The sequence below is a fragment of the Psammomys obesus genome, unplaced genomic scaffold (genome assembly GCF_907164565.1).
Source record: "Psammomys obesus unplaced genomic scaffold, mPsaObe1.curated_primary_1811, whole genome shotgun sequence".
In the NCBI taxonomy this organism is placed as follows: Eukaryota; Metazoa; Chordata; class Mammalia; order Rodentia; family Muridae; genus Psammomys; species Psammomys obesus.
In genome coordinates, this window is record NW_026585895.1 from 53,482,985 (window position 1) to 53,501,093 (window position 18,109).

General features: G+C 51.8%; 1 protein-coding gene across 1 annotated transcript; it reads right to left on the reverse strand.

Moving 5' to 3' along the window:
• Positions 1–302: 302 nt before the first annotated feature.
• Positions 303–18,025, reverse strand: Dbh (dopamine beta-hydroxylase). The gene is made up of 12 exons (XM_055600751.1): positions 17,684–18,025; positions 15,268–15,414; positions 13,154–13,411; positions 12,212–12,388; positions 11,005–11,107; positions 8,946–9,112; positions 6,482–6,625; positions 6,170–6,208; positions 5,672–5,731; positions 1,991–2,118; positions 1,389–1,548; positions 303–440 (listed from the first exon to the last, which is right to left on the reverse strand). Exons 1-12 carry the CDS (start codon positions 18,023–18,025, stop codon positions 303–305), a joined length of 1,863 nt encoding a protein of 620 aa, XP_055456726.1.
• Positions 18,026–18,109: the final 84 nt, after the last annotated feature.

Sequence of the window (18,109 nt, forward strand, 5' to 3'; positions counted from 1 at the left end):
GCTTTGAGAGTCTGCATCCAGACTGGCAAGGCTGTTCTGGAGGCAAGGTTAGTTCCTCTGGTGTTGAAGCTGTCCCTATGTGGAGTGTGTGGGTGATGTCCAGCTCTGCTCCGCCCAACTGGACTTCATGGGATTGTCTCCGCCACTGCAGGCGTCTCCGAGGCGATATGCTCCTTCCTCCTAGGTGAACAGCACTCACTATGTTATGGAGGGGATTGGTCACGCAGGGGTGGACAGAGATGGTGTGAGCCCGTCAGGACATCACGAGGAGGGGCTGAAGAACAGCCTCTCAGAAGATGAGCCTACTGAGCCTCTGCTTCAGTTGTGATGACCACGCTCCTGTGGTCAGAGGGGTTCAGAGCCTGTCGTATGGGGCAGCGTGGGGTGGGTTCTTCCAGTTTGGAGGTGATCTCAGGCAGAGGCTGCAGATTCCATTCACCCTGTAAGAAAGGGACCAGCTAAACTGAGGCTGGAGGAGACAGACGGCTGCTGTTTTTCTAGCCAGTTGGGTTCTTGTCTTTAAATTCATTTATCCCAATGCTGAACCCTCCCTGCCTCTTCCAAATCACTCTTTGAAGGTTACCACCAAAGGATCCAGGCCCTTTCCCTAAGCTTTTGTGTTCTCTGGTCAGAAACCTGGAGGCCCCTGAGTATACCCTGAGTCAAGGATCAGAATCCTTGGAGTCAGGCTGTGGTTTTAGCCACTGTCTCCCAATGAGGTTTCTGCAAAAACCAAGATCTAGCTACATCAGTGCCCCAAACTGCCCTGGGGTGAGCAAGCCTCCCCATGGCATGGGTGTTTGGGTTAGCAATTAATCCAGCACCCAAATGCTGCCAGGAAAGGTCTGTTCACCTCCCGGTACAGTGCCTGCCTCCCCTGCCTAACACAGCAGGTTGGCTCTGCTGACCAGCACTCTGGGCTGGCACTGCTGCTGCTGGCTAGCTAGACTAGGAAATAAATTAGGTGCCTCTGAATCCCAGCAGGCTTCTGATAAGGAGAGAAGCAGGGCTTCGAGGCTTTTGTCACAGAATTCTGGTTTCTTACCTCCCCTGCCCACAGCTCTATTTTTATGCCCTGAGGAGGGTGCTGGCACTCACTCACACACCATTCAGACAGAGCTAAGGTTAGCCCCTGGTTGCACTGTCAGGAGAAATGGCATCCCTGGCCTTCGCTGGCCTTCCCCTTATCATCTGCCTTCTGCTGTCTCCATCACTACCTAATCATTTTCTCTATCTCACGTGAGTGCTTCTTGTCCAAAGGTGAAGGTGCTCTCCCTCAACCCCCCTGCGGTCCTCCTCAGGATATGGATGGTCCTGGGCTTGGAGATTCAGGCAGCAATGGGATTTGTCGGTGCTGCGACCCACCACTTAATCCCATGCAGTCATACCTGGAAGCGAATGGCAGAGGTCTTGTTGCAATGCATGGAGATGGGGGCAAAGCCATACAGAGCCTTGAGCACTGTACCACTGAAAGAGTTCCAGGGCACAGAGGCGAACTGCTCGGGAACGGAGGCCTGAGGGCAGGTGCAGACCTCGTCACCGTTGAATCTGGAAGGAAAGAGAACAACTCAGCTTAACGATATAATAGAGGGCTGTAGACCAGCATGGCTCCAGACAGCTGCCCTGTGTCAACTCCCCAGCCTCACCTCCTTTATCCACTGCCTAAGAGGCTGTCTTGATCCTTCCTCCACCTCTATGTCACCTTTGACTGTTGATAATGGCTACTCTCGTGGCAGCTTCTTGTAAGTCAAGAGATTGATTAGTGACACCCACCATAGGCACCTCTGAAGACACATAGGTCTGATGGTTTGCATGTTAACTTTGCTCCAGGGACTTAGCTTAAACTCTGTATTTGGCCACGCAGCCCCTGCCCCCCCCCCCCCCCCCCCCCCCCCCCCCCGTAGGACATGGGTCAGGGAACACAGTGCAGGGTGCAGAGTTTGCCCATGCTGAGTTCCCCAGGGGCAGAAAGCAAGAAAAAGTGTTTCACCTGTTCAGCATGTGGAAGTACTTCTGTAGATAACCATCATCCACGGCACTCTTGCAGAGCTCCAGCTGGGTCAGCGGGTAGTAGTGCACATAGTTGACACACATTTCCTCCAAGATCCCAAAACCTCCCTGCAGGTGAAAGAAGACCCTGTTCGCCCTCAGCACACCCTCTCAGCACTCTCTGCCTGTGGCTTTCTTGTGGCCACTTGTTTCCCAATGCATCTAGCTGCTTGCTGCAGTGTGCCATCGAAGTCCCAGGACTAGAGCCAGGAAGAGGTCCCTGGCTCAAGGTTCTGCTGTGGCAGAGGGACAGACAGTGACCTAGTAAATACGCATTAGATAGTGATTAAAAAAAAAAAGACAGAGGTCCTCTGTGGAAGGCTCCTCTTCTGTTCCTTGTCTTCACCTACTTCCGATATCGATCCTGTTTACCCTTCTGAATGAGGATTAAGCACCTTCCCCAGCGTCCTCCTTGTTGTTTAGCTTCTTTAGGACTATAGATTTTAGTATGTTTATCCTATATTATATGTCTAATATCCACTTATAAGTGAGTACATATCATGTGTGTCTTTCTGCTTCTGGGTTACCTCACTCAGGATGATCTTTCCTAGATCCCACCATTTGCCTGCAAATTTCATGAGTTCCTTGTTTTTAATTGCTAAATAGTATTCCATTGTGTAAATGTACCACACTTTCTGTATCCATTCCCCTGTTGAGGGACATCTGGGTTGTTTCCAGATTCTGGCTATTACACATAAAGCTGCTATGAACATGGTTGAGCAAATGTCTGTATTGAATGGTGGGGCATCTTTTGGTTATATGCCTAGGACTGGTATAGCTAGATCACCAGGGTATCAAAGGAGATACTGAGACTCATAGCCAAACTTTGGCCAGAGTGCCAGAATTCTTATGGAAGAGGAGGGAGACAGAAAGACCTGGAGGGGACAGGATCTCCACAAGGAGAACAACAGAGCCAAAATACCTGGATCAAGGGGACCCTGCAAAGACTGATACTCCAACCAAGGACTATGCATGGAGAGGACCTAGACCCCCTGTTCAAAGGAAGCCCATTGGCTGCTCAGTTTCCAAGTTTGTTCCTTAGTAAGGGGTACAAAGGCTGTCTATGACATGAACTCAGTAGCTGGCTCTTTGATCACCTCCCCCTGGGGGGAGCAGCCTTTCCAGGCCACAGAGGAAGATGATGCAGCCAACCCTGATGAGACTTGATAAGCTAGTGTCAGATAGAAGGGGAGGAGGTCCTCCCCTATCAGGTAACTAGGAAAAGGGCTTAGGGGGAGAAAAGGGAGGAAAGGTGGGACTGGGAGGAGACCAGGGAGGGGCCTGCAATGGGGACACAAAGTGCATAAATTGTAATAAATAAATATAGAAACAAAATTAGATTTAGGAAAAAAACAAAGTGAAGAAAAAGACAGCCTTGCTATTTTTGCCTTATGGGTTATAGCACAGAGTCTTAGGGAATAGGGGACAAATCCCTGTGGTCTCCAGTGAGAGATGACCTTCCTACATACTGCAAACCCCACTGGCTACTGGTCATCTTGGTCCTGCAGGGCTGCTGGTACCCAGGAGAGACTCCAGTCCTCAGATCACCTATCTGCAATACCGGAGGGACAGAGCAGAGCAGGTGACATCCCCACCACTTACTCGCTGCTCTCAGAGTTAGTGAACAAGCCCTGATGGGGGCGGGGGCAGAGAACTCCAGGCAGAGAGCCCAGCCCAGGGCTGTCTCAGCCTCGCTCCAGGATCCTGGCACTTTGTGTTGGGAGGAAGACTTTATTTGGCTGGTCAGAGCTGGTGAAGGGAGAAAAGCCTTCACTACTTCATGACAGACCACATGGATGGTGCAAAGCTCAGCTGGCCCCTCCTTGAGTGGATAGAGCCTGGGGTAGGTCTACGGAGGTGTGGGAGAAGGAAGTTCACCATAAGAAGTCAGCCTGGCCCGTGTCCTGGATGGGACTTTCTGCAGTGTCCAGCTTTCATAGCTCTCAGTGAGCGTGGGACCCCTCCCACAATTCCCCCGCCCCAGCTCTGCCACCTCAGAGGTTAAGGATGAGAATAGGACCTGAATGCCAGAGCAGATTTGCCTTCCCTCCTCTCTCACTTTGGGAAGGAAGCTGCATTTCAAAGGCCCCTCTCTCTTTCATCCACAGGTTATCAGAGGCAGGGAGCTCAGGTCTGCCTTCTGGGAGGGTTTCCTCTGGTGTCAGATGGAGCCACCCTAAGAAGTCATGAGCCCTAAACAGTCAAGGAGGTTCCTTGTCCTCTTGTGACTCTGCTCTAGCAGAGCAGGCCTGGGGCCTCCCTTCACCCGACTGGCAGGTGCTTCCCCACCCCCACCCAGAGCAGATGCACCTGCAGGAAGGAGATGATGCCTGTGAAAGTGCCCAGGAAAATGCTTGCCTTAGAGATTGCGATGAAACTAAGATGGAGTAAATGTATGGGAAAGAATCCAGCCACAGAAGGCTGCACATCATGTAACTCCAGTGATGAGAAATGTTCAGAATAGAAACAACTAGAGCAAGTGAATCTGTGTTTGTTGGGCTGGGCGAGGGGACCTGGAGGTGATAGCTGTGGGTTGGCTGTGTGCATGTATCTGTGAACATGCTTCCAGGCAACGAGCTGCACACTTCACGTACGTCATCTGAGTGGTGTGTGAATCATCTCACAATAAAGCTATTTAAAGAACACACGTGAAACATTGTTGGGGGCCCTGGACTGCAGCAAACAGTGCTAAGGTACTGATAAGAGTTCCTGGGGTTTGGGGTGCCAGGGTGTGATGTAGCCCCATGCCTGACCCTCTCTGAACCTCACAGTTGATGTGTTCATTATCTGGTGCTCAAGGACGAATTAAAAGGTCATTGGGATTAATGGCTGGGAAGAGTGGTGACCCAAGAAAACCATGGACAACATCTCTCTCCCTGCCTGATGTTCCCCAGCTGGATGACACATTTCCTGCACGCCTCACCTTGCAAATAGTCCTTCCATGAGGTACTCCTCCTCCTTGAACTATGCACAGTCCAGCCAAAACAAGACCCATGTCACTTCCCTGGAGTGGCTGGCCACACCCACCTGCCTGGTGCTGCCTTCCCTCCCACAGCTAAACATTTCCCCATCTGAAAAACAACCTTAATCCTCTGAGGCTTCTGACACATGAAGCCTAAGCTTTAGTCCATATTTCCCTGACCCTTCACACCCCTTCTGTCATCTCTGGGTGATGTCCTAGCTCTGGTAAAAATTTCTGTGACCCCATCACTTTGCTTATGTCCTGTTGTAGATATGGCCTGTCTCCCCAGGTGGACTTTGAGTCCCAAAGTGCTTCCTGGCCCCTCCCATGCCAGAGGGACACCAAGCACAGGGTACCAGTGAGAATCCACTGTAGTGGCTCTTAGATGAGGTCCTGAAGCTGACAATGTCACCTCCATGTCTGACTCAGTGGGGTAAATGCAGAGGCCAGCATGCTGCCTGGATAACAAGCACTGGGCATCTGGAGGAGGATTGGTAGAGATGGGGACTCAGAAGCATACCCTGAGAGTGGTTAGTCCATCTGGGGCAGTCCTGCCTCTGGCAGCCTACACTCAACCACAGGAATGGTAAGAAATCTTTAACCAGACTCCAGGCTGTTCGCTTTTCTGTGTGGCTGGCTGGAAGAGCCAGTGTGACTTACCACTGTGGCCAGCTTCCTGTCTTCTGTGTTGTATGTGCAAGAAGTGATGAGTACATCCCCCTGGGGAGTGAGACAGCAGACACATTAGCACCAACCCAGGTGCCGACAGGTGTGTGTGTGCTCTCCCATGAGCAGCCCAGCACCCTTCACAATGAGGTTCGCAATCTAAGTATCCCTGGGGCTTATATCCATCAGTGGCATCATGCGTGACCTGACCGGCCATGTCAGAACTTCAGCTCTGCGTGGGCAAGGACTGCATCTTGGCACCCCATCTCTCTCCAGCATTCTCAGGGTGTGAAACTCTTTGGGGTTGTGATTAAGCTGAAGCTAAAAGACAATGTCCCCTCTGTGCCATGAAGTCCACACCTACCTCACCCAGCCCTGCTGTGCCTGCCCTGTGGACTCTCTCCTGCCTTACTGCTTTCTCTGTCTCTTTTTTGGACAGAATGTTCTCCAAACATTTCCTACCCCAGCCGTCTGTCCCTGCCAGACACTCACCGGGAAGACAGACACAGCTTTCTTCAACATTCTGATCTCCTGGAATGGGGAAGAGAGGAGATGAAAAATATTTGAGCGCCCTGATCCAGCTACCTTGTACTTCCCCACCAAAGCCTCCCTGGGATATCCATTCTGCCTCTGTCTCTCTGGGGAGTCAGGGCCGACTAAGTGTGGCTTTCAATCAGGAAGAGACAAGATCAATCAAACTGCCACCAAGACCTTGTTGACAGCCAGAACACTGGGTCACGGGTTACCGCGGAAGGTCAAAAACCAGCCCTGAGAAACAGAAGCTGGTGACAGGCAGGTTCCCACCTGGAAGTGAGGGCTGTAGTGGTTGTCTCTGTTCACGACCTTCCTCTCTTTGCCATCTCTGGCGAGCACAGTGACCACCTTCCTGCCAGTCAGGTGTGTGTGGAGCTGTGAGGCGAAGATGTGGATTCCAGAGGGTGGCAGTGCCTGTGGGAGGGGCAGAGTCACACCCCAGGGGGAAATGACAGGGACCCAGAGCAGAGGCATCATCCCCTGGCTTTACCAGAATGTTTGCTTTTTCTAGCCGATTCTCTCTGATCTCTCTCATAAACCTGCTACAGAATGGTTTAAGAGCATTACTGTGGCCAGAAGCCCAAGACTTTGAAGTAGTAAGCCCCAACCAGCAGCCGGACCAGAACACATTCAGGGTAAATGGTACCCCTGTCCTTTGGTCTCCCGGGGGCTCCTGAAGGATAAGTTCTCTTTCTCTTCAGCTAGCAGACCTCTGAAGCCCATCTCCTGTTGGCAAGACAGACCTCCCTTCTCTGTGGGCTCCCTGTCAATTGATATTCTGCAGTTCCCACCACATGCAGTGCTCCAGGCAGGCTTTGAGTGCCCTGTACACAAGGGGCTGTATTCTCTCTGATGTCACTGTGACCTTGGTCAACAGCAATGATGCTGTCCTCTATGCCAGTGGCAGAAAGGTAGCCAATTCTTGTCTGGGGAGGCCTCCCTCTCTCATAAAGGCATGAGGGCATCCTCCAGAGAACAGTTGTCTTCCTAATCTGTGTTCACATCTTTAGATACAAAGTTTTCTCAGATGCACCATGAAGCATGCCACCATTCAGCTGCCCTGCCACGGTCCTCTGCTCCTTTCATGCTGCTGGCTGTAACTGAAGATCCTGATGCTGGAAGATAACACTGGATGACCCCGGACTGCTGTGCTTTCTACCACTCATCTGCCTTTACTTCTGAACCTTCTGTCTTGCTCTGGCTACTGTCCCTGCCTTCATATTGTAGATATCTTTATTCCCCTCGCAATGAAAGCCAGGGGCCTTCATGACTAAAACTGTGACTATATATGCTGGGCCAGGGTCCCTTGCTAATGAGCCAGGAATGCAGGCAAGTGGCAGATGTGGGCACAGGTCTCAGACACCAGCATCAGCCTTCTCACATGTCTGTTTTGGCTGGGGAGGGGAGTTGATTTCTCATCCTGGCCTCAGACTAAAGTCTTTGATTGAGGATAAGAGCAGCTGTGTCCAGTGTCTCAGCCTGAGAACCCTGGGCTTGGCTAATACATGAAAGCCCAGGTGCTCAGGTAGGCTGGACTCCTGAGAACAGAGGTCATCCCTTGAGAGTGCTGGGAAGGAGTGTACACTATGAGCTCTGCAACAAAGACACCTGGCTCCGTGGTGCAGCTTTGGACTCTGCGTCCTCTTGGCAGGCCTGGGTCTCCCTGTCTGTGATCCAGAAATACTCTTCCCTGACAGGTCACTGTAAGAAGCAGAGAAGCAGCCAGCAGAGAACACAACACACACAGCAGACGGTGAAGTCACATCTCTGATATCAAAAGAGCTCCAAACAGTAAGACTGATGGTGACCAGCCAGAGATACTCGTGAAGGAAGGGCAAGAGCAGATGTTAACAGAAATGAGCACGGGGGGGGGGGGGAGGCTGTGGACAACTGAGACCTACAGGTCTATACCCTTCCCTGCCTCCCAAACCATGGAGGACCATCACAGCAGTTCATGGCATGTGTGGGAGGGCATCGTAGGCAGACAGGCTAGAGAGGGCTCTGTGAGATCCCCATTGGTAACTGTCCCTACCCTTACTGAGCAGTGTGGCTCCTCAGGACCTCCATGTCAGGAAATCAGTCATACCAGATCCACTGCAGCTTCTTGCCGGGTGAGCCCAGCTAAGACAGCAGGCCAGGTGAGAATCAGAGCACCCTGGCACGGGCTGGGAGCCGCTGTCTACTTACTGCAGAAGCCTAGGCCCACTTGCTTTACCCTGCTGAGTCACCCTGTGCTCACATAGCCTCAGGGACGGTGGGAACTTTGCCGCCTCCCTTAGTCCCTACCTCGTGGTGAAACATGGTCCGGTGGGAGGTGGGGCAGCCTGGAAAGTCCCGTTTGGAAGATACACCCATAACAAAAGCAGTTAAAATGTGCTATCTGGGATAACTGGAGAGATGTTATGAGTGCTTGCTGCTCTTCCAGAGGACTTGGGTTTAGTTTCCAGCACCCTGCCTGGGAGGCTCACTCACAACCACCCAACTCCAGCTCCAGGGGATACAACACCCTGCTCTGGTCTCTACAGGAACACACACACATACACAAACACACATATACACGCAGCATATGATCACACACATAAATAAAAAATTTAAAAGTGACTGTGGAAGCATGAGCATGGACAAGCTCTTGCTGAACATGGAGAGGGCGGTGCCGAGACCCAGACACTCTGGGTCTTGCCACTCTGCCCTGGTCATTGAAGCCAGGAGGATGTGGAGGGCCCTGTCCACTCACCTTCTGGGTGCACTTGTCTGTGCAGTAGCCGGTCAAGACAAACTCAGTCTCCTGAGGGGGGATGGCCATCAGGGGCGTGTACACCAGGCCAAGCTCCAGGATGCCCGCATCATGGTTCCGGAGAGTGGATGTATAGTGTAGGCGGATGCCGGAGGAGTCACGCCGGCCTGAGGAAGAGGCATATAGTAAGCAGCAGCCCCTGAGGCACCCCTCGGGGAACAGTGTTCTTAGTCTTGACTGAAGAGAGCAGGGAAGATGGAGTCAGAAGCTGCTCTTGGGTTCCCTTCACCTTTTTGGGAGCTTTTTATGGTAAGGGGCATTGTTCCCATTTACAGATGGAAAAACCAAGACTGGAGGCGGAATGGAAGACTCCTGCCTAAAACCAAAGATCTGGGGAGCACCTGAACCTGGCCTTAAACCCAGGACCCACTGGCTGGGATGCAGGATGTTGCCGGTAGGCCCTGGCTTTCTTCTGTTCATTGATCTGAGGGTATCTCCGTTTGTGATGTCTCTACCTCCACACCCACAGCCCAACAACATCCAAATTCAAACAGCCCCTTCTGTCTCTGGGCTGATGACATCAGAGGAAAATAATAAAAAGGAGCAGCAATTGGTTAAAATTTAGATGGGGATTAAATAATGAGATAATCGTGGATTTTGATATTAATAGAAAACAGCCTGTCTCAAAATTCACCACTGACAGGAGCACCCTTATATTTGGCAAAAGAGCCATAAATACATGCAGACGATCAGGGAAGGCAGACTTTCCTGATACCCAAGGAGTTTTCAAAAATCCATTTTGCTCTCAGGTTTTAAATGAGCAATAAATCCCCTATGGTGCTCAGGCCCCAGCTGCCTTCCCCTGCATGCTGTAGATAATTCCTGTGGTGGCAGAGGCATTGCTACAGCCAGGGGGAAAGTCACTTGTGTCATTAAGTTTGCATAGCCAGTTCCACATACAGCGGGGAGCTGGGTGCAGAAGCCGCTCCACTCTCACTGTGGGCCCTGTCTATGTCTATCAGGCTCTGTCTGCTCCTCCTTTGCATAGGCAGAGATAAGTGTCACTCAGAAGGAGGGAGAGAGGAAGAAAGGAAGAGAAGGGGGAAAGAAGGGGAAGAGAAGGGGAAGGGGAGATATTTGACGGAAAACAGGGTACGAGAGCAATGAAATATTTAGTTTCTGATGCAGTGTCCTCTGTCTATTCCGTAATAACCCACTCAAGTTGTTCACCTTCAGGCATGGGATGATGTAGCCGTAATGGTGATTTCCCTTGTCCTTGTCTTGAGAACGTGCTAGGCCTGCAAGATCGGCACTAAATGCTCCTGAAATTCCAATCACATCGCATGGACTCTAGCCCTTTTACTAATCCTTGCGAGCGCGCGCGCACACACACACACACACACACACACACACACACACACACACACGTGCTCACACACACCTTGTCTCCTTTTTAGAAACTCTTTGCAGCATGATATATCTTGTTTGGGCTGAGACTCCCCTGCTTAACACAGATTCTCAGGCCCAGCAGGCTACTCAATAGTTTTTTCCAGCTCTGTGCCAGGTGGGAGAACAAACAGGTAGGCAGATGTAGCCCTTCTGGGGCATTTCTGAGCAAATCGGATAGCTTGGGCTATCTAAATACATGACGTAAGCTCGAGAAAGAATCTGGTCTAGAGCAGTCGGCTCCTGTCTGGCTGTCTACTGGCAGGGCCCTTGGCCTTCTGGATCTAAGGCCTGCTGTGGTCCTGCCTACCTCATGGCATTTGTGAGGCTCTGTTTTCACTGAGTGTTCAGGTGCTTGAGAGCACAGCACCAAGCCCTGCCCCAGGGTTCATGGCAGATATCACTAATCACTTAGAGCCCTGGCTTGAGGGGGATACCCCAAACCCTAGGCTTGGAACCCATTAGGCTGCGGACTACAACAAAGTAGACAAGGAGAAAAGCCGTTGTGTAGTCTCTGGCATGCATATGCCTTGTTCCCTCTCTACCTGACAGGCTTGACCCAAGCGTTCGAGAGAATGAAGCAGGGCCTGGAGATGTGCTCTTAACACCTTACCTTGTATCTTCCCTGGATTGTGGTAATGAACTTCTAGTCGGAGATACCGGGAGGACCCTAGGCCCCCGAAGGAAACACCAGCTTCTTCTGGATAGTAGAATGCCTGTTTGGGACAAAGGTATTAGACAGGGGCCCTTCAGGGCCCTGGGACAAATCTGCCCAACAGCTGGGGCCTGAGCAGAGAAGCTGGTGACATAAGCAAGTGGTTGGATTAGAAGGATTCTTTCTTGGGGCTCAGTAGACCTCGCTGTCATACATAGAAGGTCCTATCAGGAGGGCATTGAACCTGAGATGAGCCCCCTCCCAGACCCTCCTGTCCTGCCCTTACCATCCTGTCCCAGGGGCACAGGAGGGGCTTGGTAAGACTCTTGGGTATGGTCTCTTGACAACTTGCCCTGCCTCAGGCAGCGGTGGGATCAGGCTGCGCACAGAACCCAGATCCCTGCAGTGATCACAGTACCCATAAGAGGTACGCACCCATGGTCATGTGTGTTTTCACAGAAGGTTGGAAAGAGCTCTTGTGGCCAAAGAACAAAAGCAGAAGCATCCTAGAGGCGACCTGGGCTGTTTGGAGCCTGCACTCTGTTGGTGGCCTCGCGCACCTCCTTCCCATCTCTCTCTTGGGACTTTTTAGGATGTGGTTTTTGGAGATGAGTACAGGGAGTTAGAATCCCAAGGATGCCAAAGGGCGCCTGGGGATGGTGCAATGGTGTCCTAAGTAACTTAAACTGTCAAGCTGACAAGGCCTAGAGTCATCTGAGGTGATCTTAGCTGTGGAGTTACCTCCGTCAGATTGGCCGGTGGGCATATGTATGAGGTTTATCTTGATTCTTACTCAGTATAGGAGGGTTAGCCTGTGGGCGGATCTAGGAGGTTTATTTTGATTCTTAACTGATATAGGAGGGCCAAGACAACTGCGAGCAGCATCATCCCCGGGCTGTGTAAGAACACTATTCGAGTAGAAGATGGCCTGAGAACCAACCAGGAAACAGCCTTCTCCGTGATCCCTGCTGGACTCTCCCGGCTATGAGTTCCTGGGACAGAAAATGAGGCAGGCCTGCCTTGAGTTCCTATCTTGGTGTCCCTCAGCGATTGACTGTAACCTAGACACATTTGCCAAGTAGGTCCTCCTCTAAGTTGATTTTGGCCCTGGTATTTATCACAATAGAAAGCAAACTAGGACAAATATATACCAATACGTGCATACCTTGGCACCCAGGGCCCACGCGGCCAGTACATGGCGACAGTAGTCGAGTCGGTCAGGTTTCATCTTGGAGTCGCAGGGTCCGTTGAATTTGGGGATGGTCTCATACTCATCTGCACACTGGAAGACCTCCATGTGGTGCACCAGGGCCTCATTACCCTCAGTGATAACGGCCTCATACTGCAGAAGAACAGACCACCCTGAGCTGGGAGGCCAGTACCAGCTTAACCCTCCCACTCTGCTGGACCAGCTAGTCTTTAGCTGCTCTACTGTAAAGAAGAAGGGTAAGTAAGGCAACTTCAAGTGCTGCAGGGCTGCCAATACAAAACCAGGAGGGATCATGCTGTGATCCCCAGGAGGTACTAGAACCCATGAGGAGCTCCAGGGAAAAAGTAGGGAACTACACAGATCATTACTAATAAGATGGAACTAGGAAGGCAGCAGTCTTTGTGTGTATTAGGTGACTCAGGACCCTTGGAAGCTCCACTGGGAGGCAAAATGGCCTCCAGGTTAGAGTCTGAGACTCAAACACAGCTATACAACCTGTCTACTCTTTACGGTGTGATTCTGGGCATTCACATGACCTTTCTGGTTATTCTTCCTCTTTTGTAATAGGGACAGTATTTGTTTCTGGGCACCACTGTGCTGAAGTCCCTAGTTGCAGCTTTGGAATAACTGAGTTGAGCTACTTTTACATGAGGGTGGGTGGCCAGAAAGATTGACAGCAGTTCTAACCTCAAGGGCAGTTGTAAAAGTAAAAAAAAAAAAAAAAAAGAAAAAAAAAAAAGTATTGTTTTGGTCCAGGCAGGTAAGATAGAAATACAGAAGCCCTGAGGCAGATGGTGCGCAGGCTCACAGGGGACCAGTACATATGTGCGGCTTCTAAAGAAGTCAGGCCAACCCCTCAGATTCATGCACCCACAGTAACTCTAGACCCCCGTGTACCATGATGATGTGGTGTCGGGCAAAGCCGTGGGGCAGCTCAGTGATATAGCACCAGTATGTGGTCTCTTTGTTGGGGATGGGGACATTAGGGGCCCGGATCTCCATGGTTTGTACATTCGCAGGCATGGCTGGAGTGGGGAACTCAGACTTCAGAAGCTGTACCCGCTGCAGCCCCGTGTGCAGGCTTGAGGTGTTGATGGCCTCCAGTGACCGGAACGGCTCTTCCAGGATTCCATACACTAGATGGATCGTGTCATCCTGCAGCCCAGACAGAACCAGTTCATTGCGAAGTCAGAGCCAGCATAGGTTTAAGGGAAAGTGAAAGGAGCCATGTGCCCCGTCCATCCACCCCTACCAGGTAAAGCTCCTCACTGTCAGCTTAGCAAACACCAAGACCATGAAGTTCTGCCTGACCTGAGGCTGCTTCTGGAATCCTGTCTCCACCTGTCAAACACTTTTTTTTTTTTTCTCACATACTCTGCATCCAATCACTGGGCCTTCCTATGAGGCAGGCTGGGACTCTTACTTCCCCTGTGAACAAACCCCAAGGTCACCGGGAGCAGGGGAAAGGTATTGATTGGTTGATTCACAACTGAAGAGTCAGTGACCACCTAGGGAGTGGAGAAACCAATCCGGGGAACCCTGAGTTTGACAGTGAGTTGTGCAGTTTTCCCCAACCTCCAGGAGCTGTACATGTAAGGTCTGTATGTCCTTCCTGTGCTGGAGGGCTCAGCTAGGCCACAGAGATGGAGCTGGTTGGGTTTCCTCAAAAGTTGCTATGGTCAAAGGCCAGTGGCTCCAGGTGGATACATTGCTGGAAATACCTGCAGCCATGTTCCAGGATGTGCATTCATGGTGGACAGCCAGTGTGCTCTGGTTGGCAAGAATCCCTTGGACTGCTTCTGGGGAGGACATCTTACAAGTTCTATGCAGAAGTTGTGGCCCCGGAACATGCAAACATCATCAGCCTGTCCTGTGGCATATTCTTTATGGTTCTCTGACTACTTTTGCCTTGACTACAGGAGGCTGGGGACTCCCAATGGCCTCTTTATGCCATGAGCTCCTGGGTTAGTCCACTTCCCTAGCCACAATTCCCCATTTGTTTTATTATAAACAAATGGCCAGAGTTGTTTACCCCTTTCATGAGATTCACTTTTAGGATGGGTATAGCCCACATCTATACCCCATAGCCCAGGTGAGCCCAAATCACCACCCACCTCTTTGTCTAACCCTTGTACTCCAAGCCACTACCTCCCCTGCCCTAAATTGCCTCAGGGCCAGACTGGTAAGCATAGAGCAGCACCTGAAGGCCTGAAGAGTCAGAATTACCCAGGCTGCTGCCGCCCATGCCCCTCCTAGACTTTGCCCTGTCATCCCAGTAAAGCTCATTGGCAGGATTCTGCCCTCACCTTCACTTAGTGACTAAGCCTGGTGCTTCCCACATGCTGTGGCAACCCCTCCCTGGGGACTGTGAGTGGTGAGTCTCTTCCCATGGCACCAGCATCTCCACTCTACACCTCAGCTAGCGCTATAAACTGCCAACCCCTGTCAGTGCCACCAGGAAAGATTAACTAAGATAACAAGAATGCAAGGGTTCCATCAAGGGAAAGATAGACTGGCTCTTCCTAACTGGGGAGCGGCTAAGGTGTTTGTGAGCTATGTTTAGCTGTGAAGTACACAACAGCCTTCCATTTTGGAAATACAGTAGCTGCTGGCCATATGTTATAGACAGCAGACTGAGGTATGGAGGAGAAAGGGGCCCTGAGCCTCACCACAAGGCAGCAGCTGGGCAGGGCAGAAAACCAGGCATGCTGGGCTTTGTGCAGAGTTCCATGTGACAGGCTGATGAGAGCAGGATAGGTATACAGCCCAGAGCAAGAGAGGGTTCTGAACAACACTCACATCCAGAAAGAACACTGGTAACATGTCTGCAGGGAGCGTCACGCTGCTGGCAGAGCTGGAGCTTCTCAAAACAGCTTCCACCTGCCTAGTGGCGCTCTCTCATGTGTGTGAGAGGCTTGTTCAGGCTTCCCAGGAAGGGAGCGGCCTTGGCTGAATACTGTAGGATGCTGGGATAGTCCAGGCAAACTGTGTTCCTGAACTGAGCGGCCTACCTCAATGAGGTAATCCTTGGGATCACAGGTGACAAAGGGCCTCTTGAAGAGCAGGGCTAGGCCATCTGAGGTCCTCTGTGCCTGAAGCAGCTGGTAGTCCTGCTGTGCATCCAGATGGATCTGTCCCTTCTGGTCACTCCAGGCATCCTGCAGAGAGAGGCTCGGGGTCTGAGCAGGAAGGAGGCCACACTCATGGTTGGGTGCAGTTGCTCTTCTCTAGGAGAGATCCGCTACCCCTAGTGGGTCACCAGCTCCATGGGAACACCCAGTGGGGCCAGGGAGCTGCTGAGCCTCACTCTTGATGGATCTTATCTGTTCTCACTCTTATTCAATATTGGGATCAAACGCAGGGCCCGGTGTATGCACAATGATCAGTCCCTTGAGCCGAGTTTTCTAGCCCCCATATCACATTCTGTCACCCATCCTGCTTGTAGTTGTACCCCATCCAGCTTCCTTCCAACCTCTCACACATGAGCCAGGTGCCTGAGACTCCCAGGGACAGTTGCCTGTTCAGATTCTTAGGCCTTAGAGTGAGACTTGGAGAACTATACTGTGCCTTCGGAAAGGACTGCAAAACAAGATTACAAATTTGAGGCTAGAACCTTGGACCTAGACCGATGATGACAGAGCCAGAGTGGGAAGAGGCAAGGCAGCATTTAAGGTGGCACTCCCAGTACCCCACACTTGCATAGCATTGAGAGCAAAAGCTGCCTTAAATACTGTACCTTAGGAATCTCTTACTTCACTCTAGTGCCAGCCTTGCCTGGAGAGAGTAAACTGAGGCCTGGGCCGGCAGGCTGCCCTGGCCACACTGGCTGCTGGAGTGAGCATTTCCCCAGCATAGTTCCTAGAATCTAGATCACTGGTCTGGTCTCCTTGCCTCCCCCTTCAAGGCTCCAAGCCAGTGTATGGAGGCCAGCTATGGGGTGGCATCCAGCTAGTGGGCCTCCCTCTGAGTTCATGAGCACCATCGGCCTCTGCTGTGAGGACTGTAGGGCTGTTTCTATTTAGCCCTACTTGCAAGGCTATCACAGCTTGAGGAAAGCAGAAACCTGCAAGGAGTTTGCAAAAATGGTGAGGCTCCTGCTGTGGACCTTGCTGACTTGCAGCAGGACTAGACCAGCAGCTGACATTGCTTCTGGGAATCTAGTGTGTGTTCCTGAGCAGACTGCTGCCCAAAGAGCCCCATTCTGCCACTGGTGTTCAAAGGAATTTATTGTGCAAATGAACATGGAAGGGCATGGAAAAGTGAAACTCCAGGCTCCCTTGCCTGTGGAAGCTGCAGTGTGAAAAAGCTTCACCAGAAAGGGGAGGGGAACAGCAAGCCTTCTGGGGCCCAGTAAGGCTCTTCTGTCCTGCACACACCTCAGCTGGGGCTGTGAATCCAGAGCCAGCCCTGCTTTCTCACCCTACCTGACAGGGAGAGCAAATGACTGGCCTCACAGCACAATGGAGAGTGGCTGCCATCCTCAGCTCAAGAGATCATTTCCCAGTAAGGCTTAGCGGCTCAGTCCTCTAACCCCAGCACTGGGGAAGCTGAGGTCGGAGGATTAACACAGATTTGAGGCCAGCCTTCTATGAAGAAGGTGCCTTCTGGTTTGATAAGGAAAATCTTTGACCATCCTTTCCCTGTAGGAGTAGAGTTAGATTCCATCCCAAAGAGGCCTGAAGGTCCATTCCCTCTGCTGAGGACTGAGGAGGAGTGAGGCCCCAGAGGATGTTGTGTGGGGATCTTGCTCCTCTCTATGGACCCCTGCAGCTTGTTGGGAGCCCTGAAGGACCCTCCAGAATGTAGGAGACTTTCTTTTCGCCATCCTTGCAAGCAGGTGTCAGGTAGGTTTTGAACAGAAGGAAGCAGATGGATTCTGTTGGCTTAGGCTCAGCTAATGTGCTGAGGGTGGGGTTGCCTGCGTCTGGGTTGTGGTGGTATCGGCACCTACCACCGTCAAGTATAGCACAGAAGGCCTGTGTGTGCTGTGTCCCAGGCTGGTGTGCATGCTGCCTGCTCTACTGAGCTGCGTGCCACCACCTGGCTCACAACAGGTGTGCGTGTGCTGCTAGCGTAGCATGGAGTTGTTATTTGTAAAACTGGGTGAGATGCAGGGTCTGTGCTCACACAGCAAGGGTGCTACATGGCATGTGGGCCCTCCATTTGTGCTTATCCTCCTTGGATTGCTGCAACCATTATTTGTGGGTGCAGTCAAGGACTCCAGGAAGAACCCACTTACCATTTCGTCATCTAGTGAGTGTCCCTATGAGACTGAAGAGTGAACACAGGCTTAATTCAGATCAGTGACATCAAACACAGAAGTAGTAGGTAAACTTCCTTTGCTGATTGTGGAGCATAGCTCTAAGAAGATAGTCAGCTAGGGGGTGTGGGTGTGAGGACAGGATAGCAAGGTGGGAGACGACTCACCGCCAAGTAGGCTCTGTCCCCATCAGTCCAGAGCATGACGATGTCTGCATTCTCCATCTCGCCTCGATCCGACATTCCAAACAAGACCCCAGCCGTCAGCCCATGCACCTGGAGCTGGAAGTGGATGACTTCCTGCACATAGCTAACGTTCCACGAGAGCTGCAGGGTCCCCTTGGGGTCCAGGGGGATGCGGTAGGGAAAGGGGCTCTCCGGAGGCTCTGAGCCCTGCAGTGCAGCCACCAGGATGACCAGGAAGATGGCCACAGCAGTACCATACATGGAAGCCGCCTCCCGAACATTGGGGCTGGGGAGGCTGCGCCAGCAACGATGGTGAGCCTGCATGGTGGGATGAGCAACCCGGCCTCACTGGGCCATTTATGCCTGTCCAGCAGGGATGGGCCAGGCTGCACCTAATCACATTTGTCT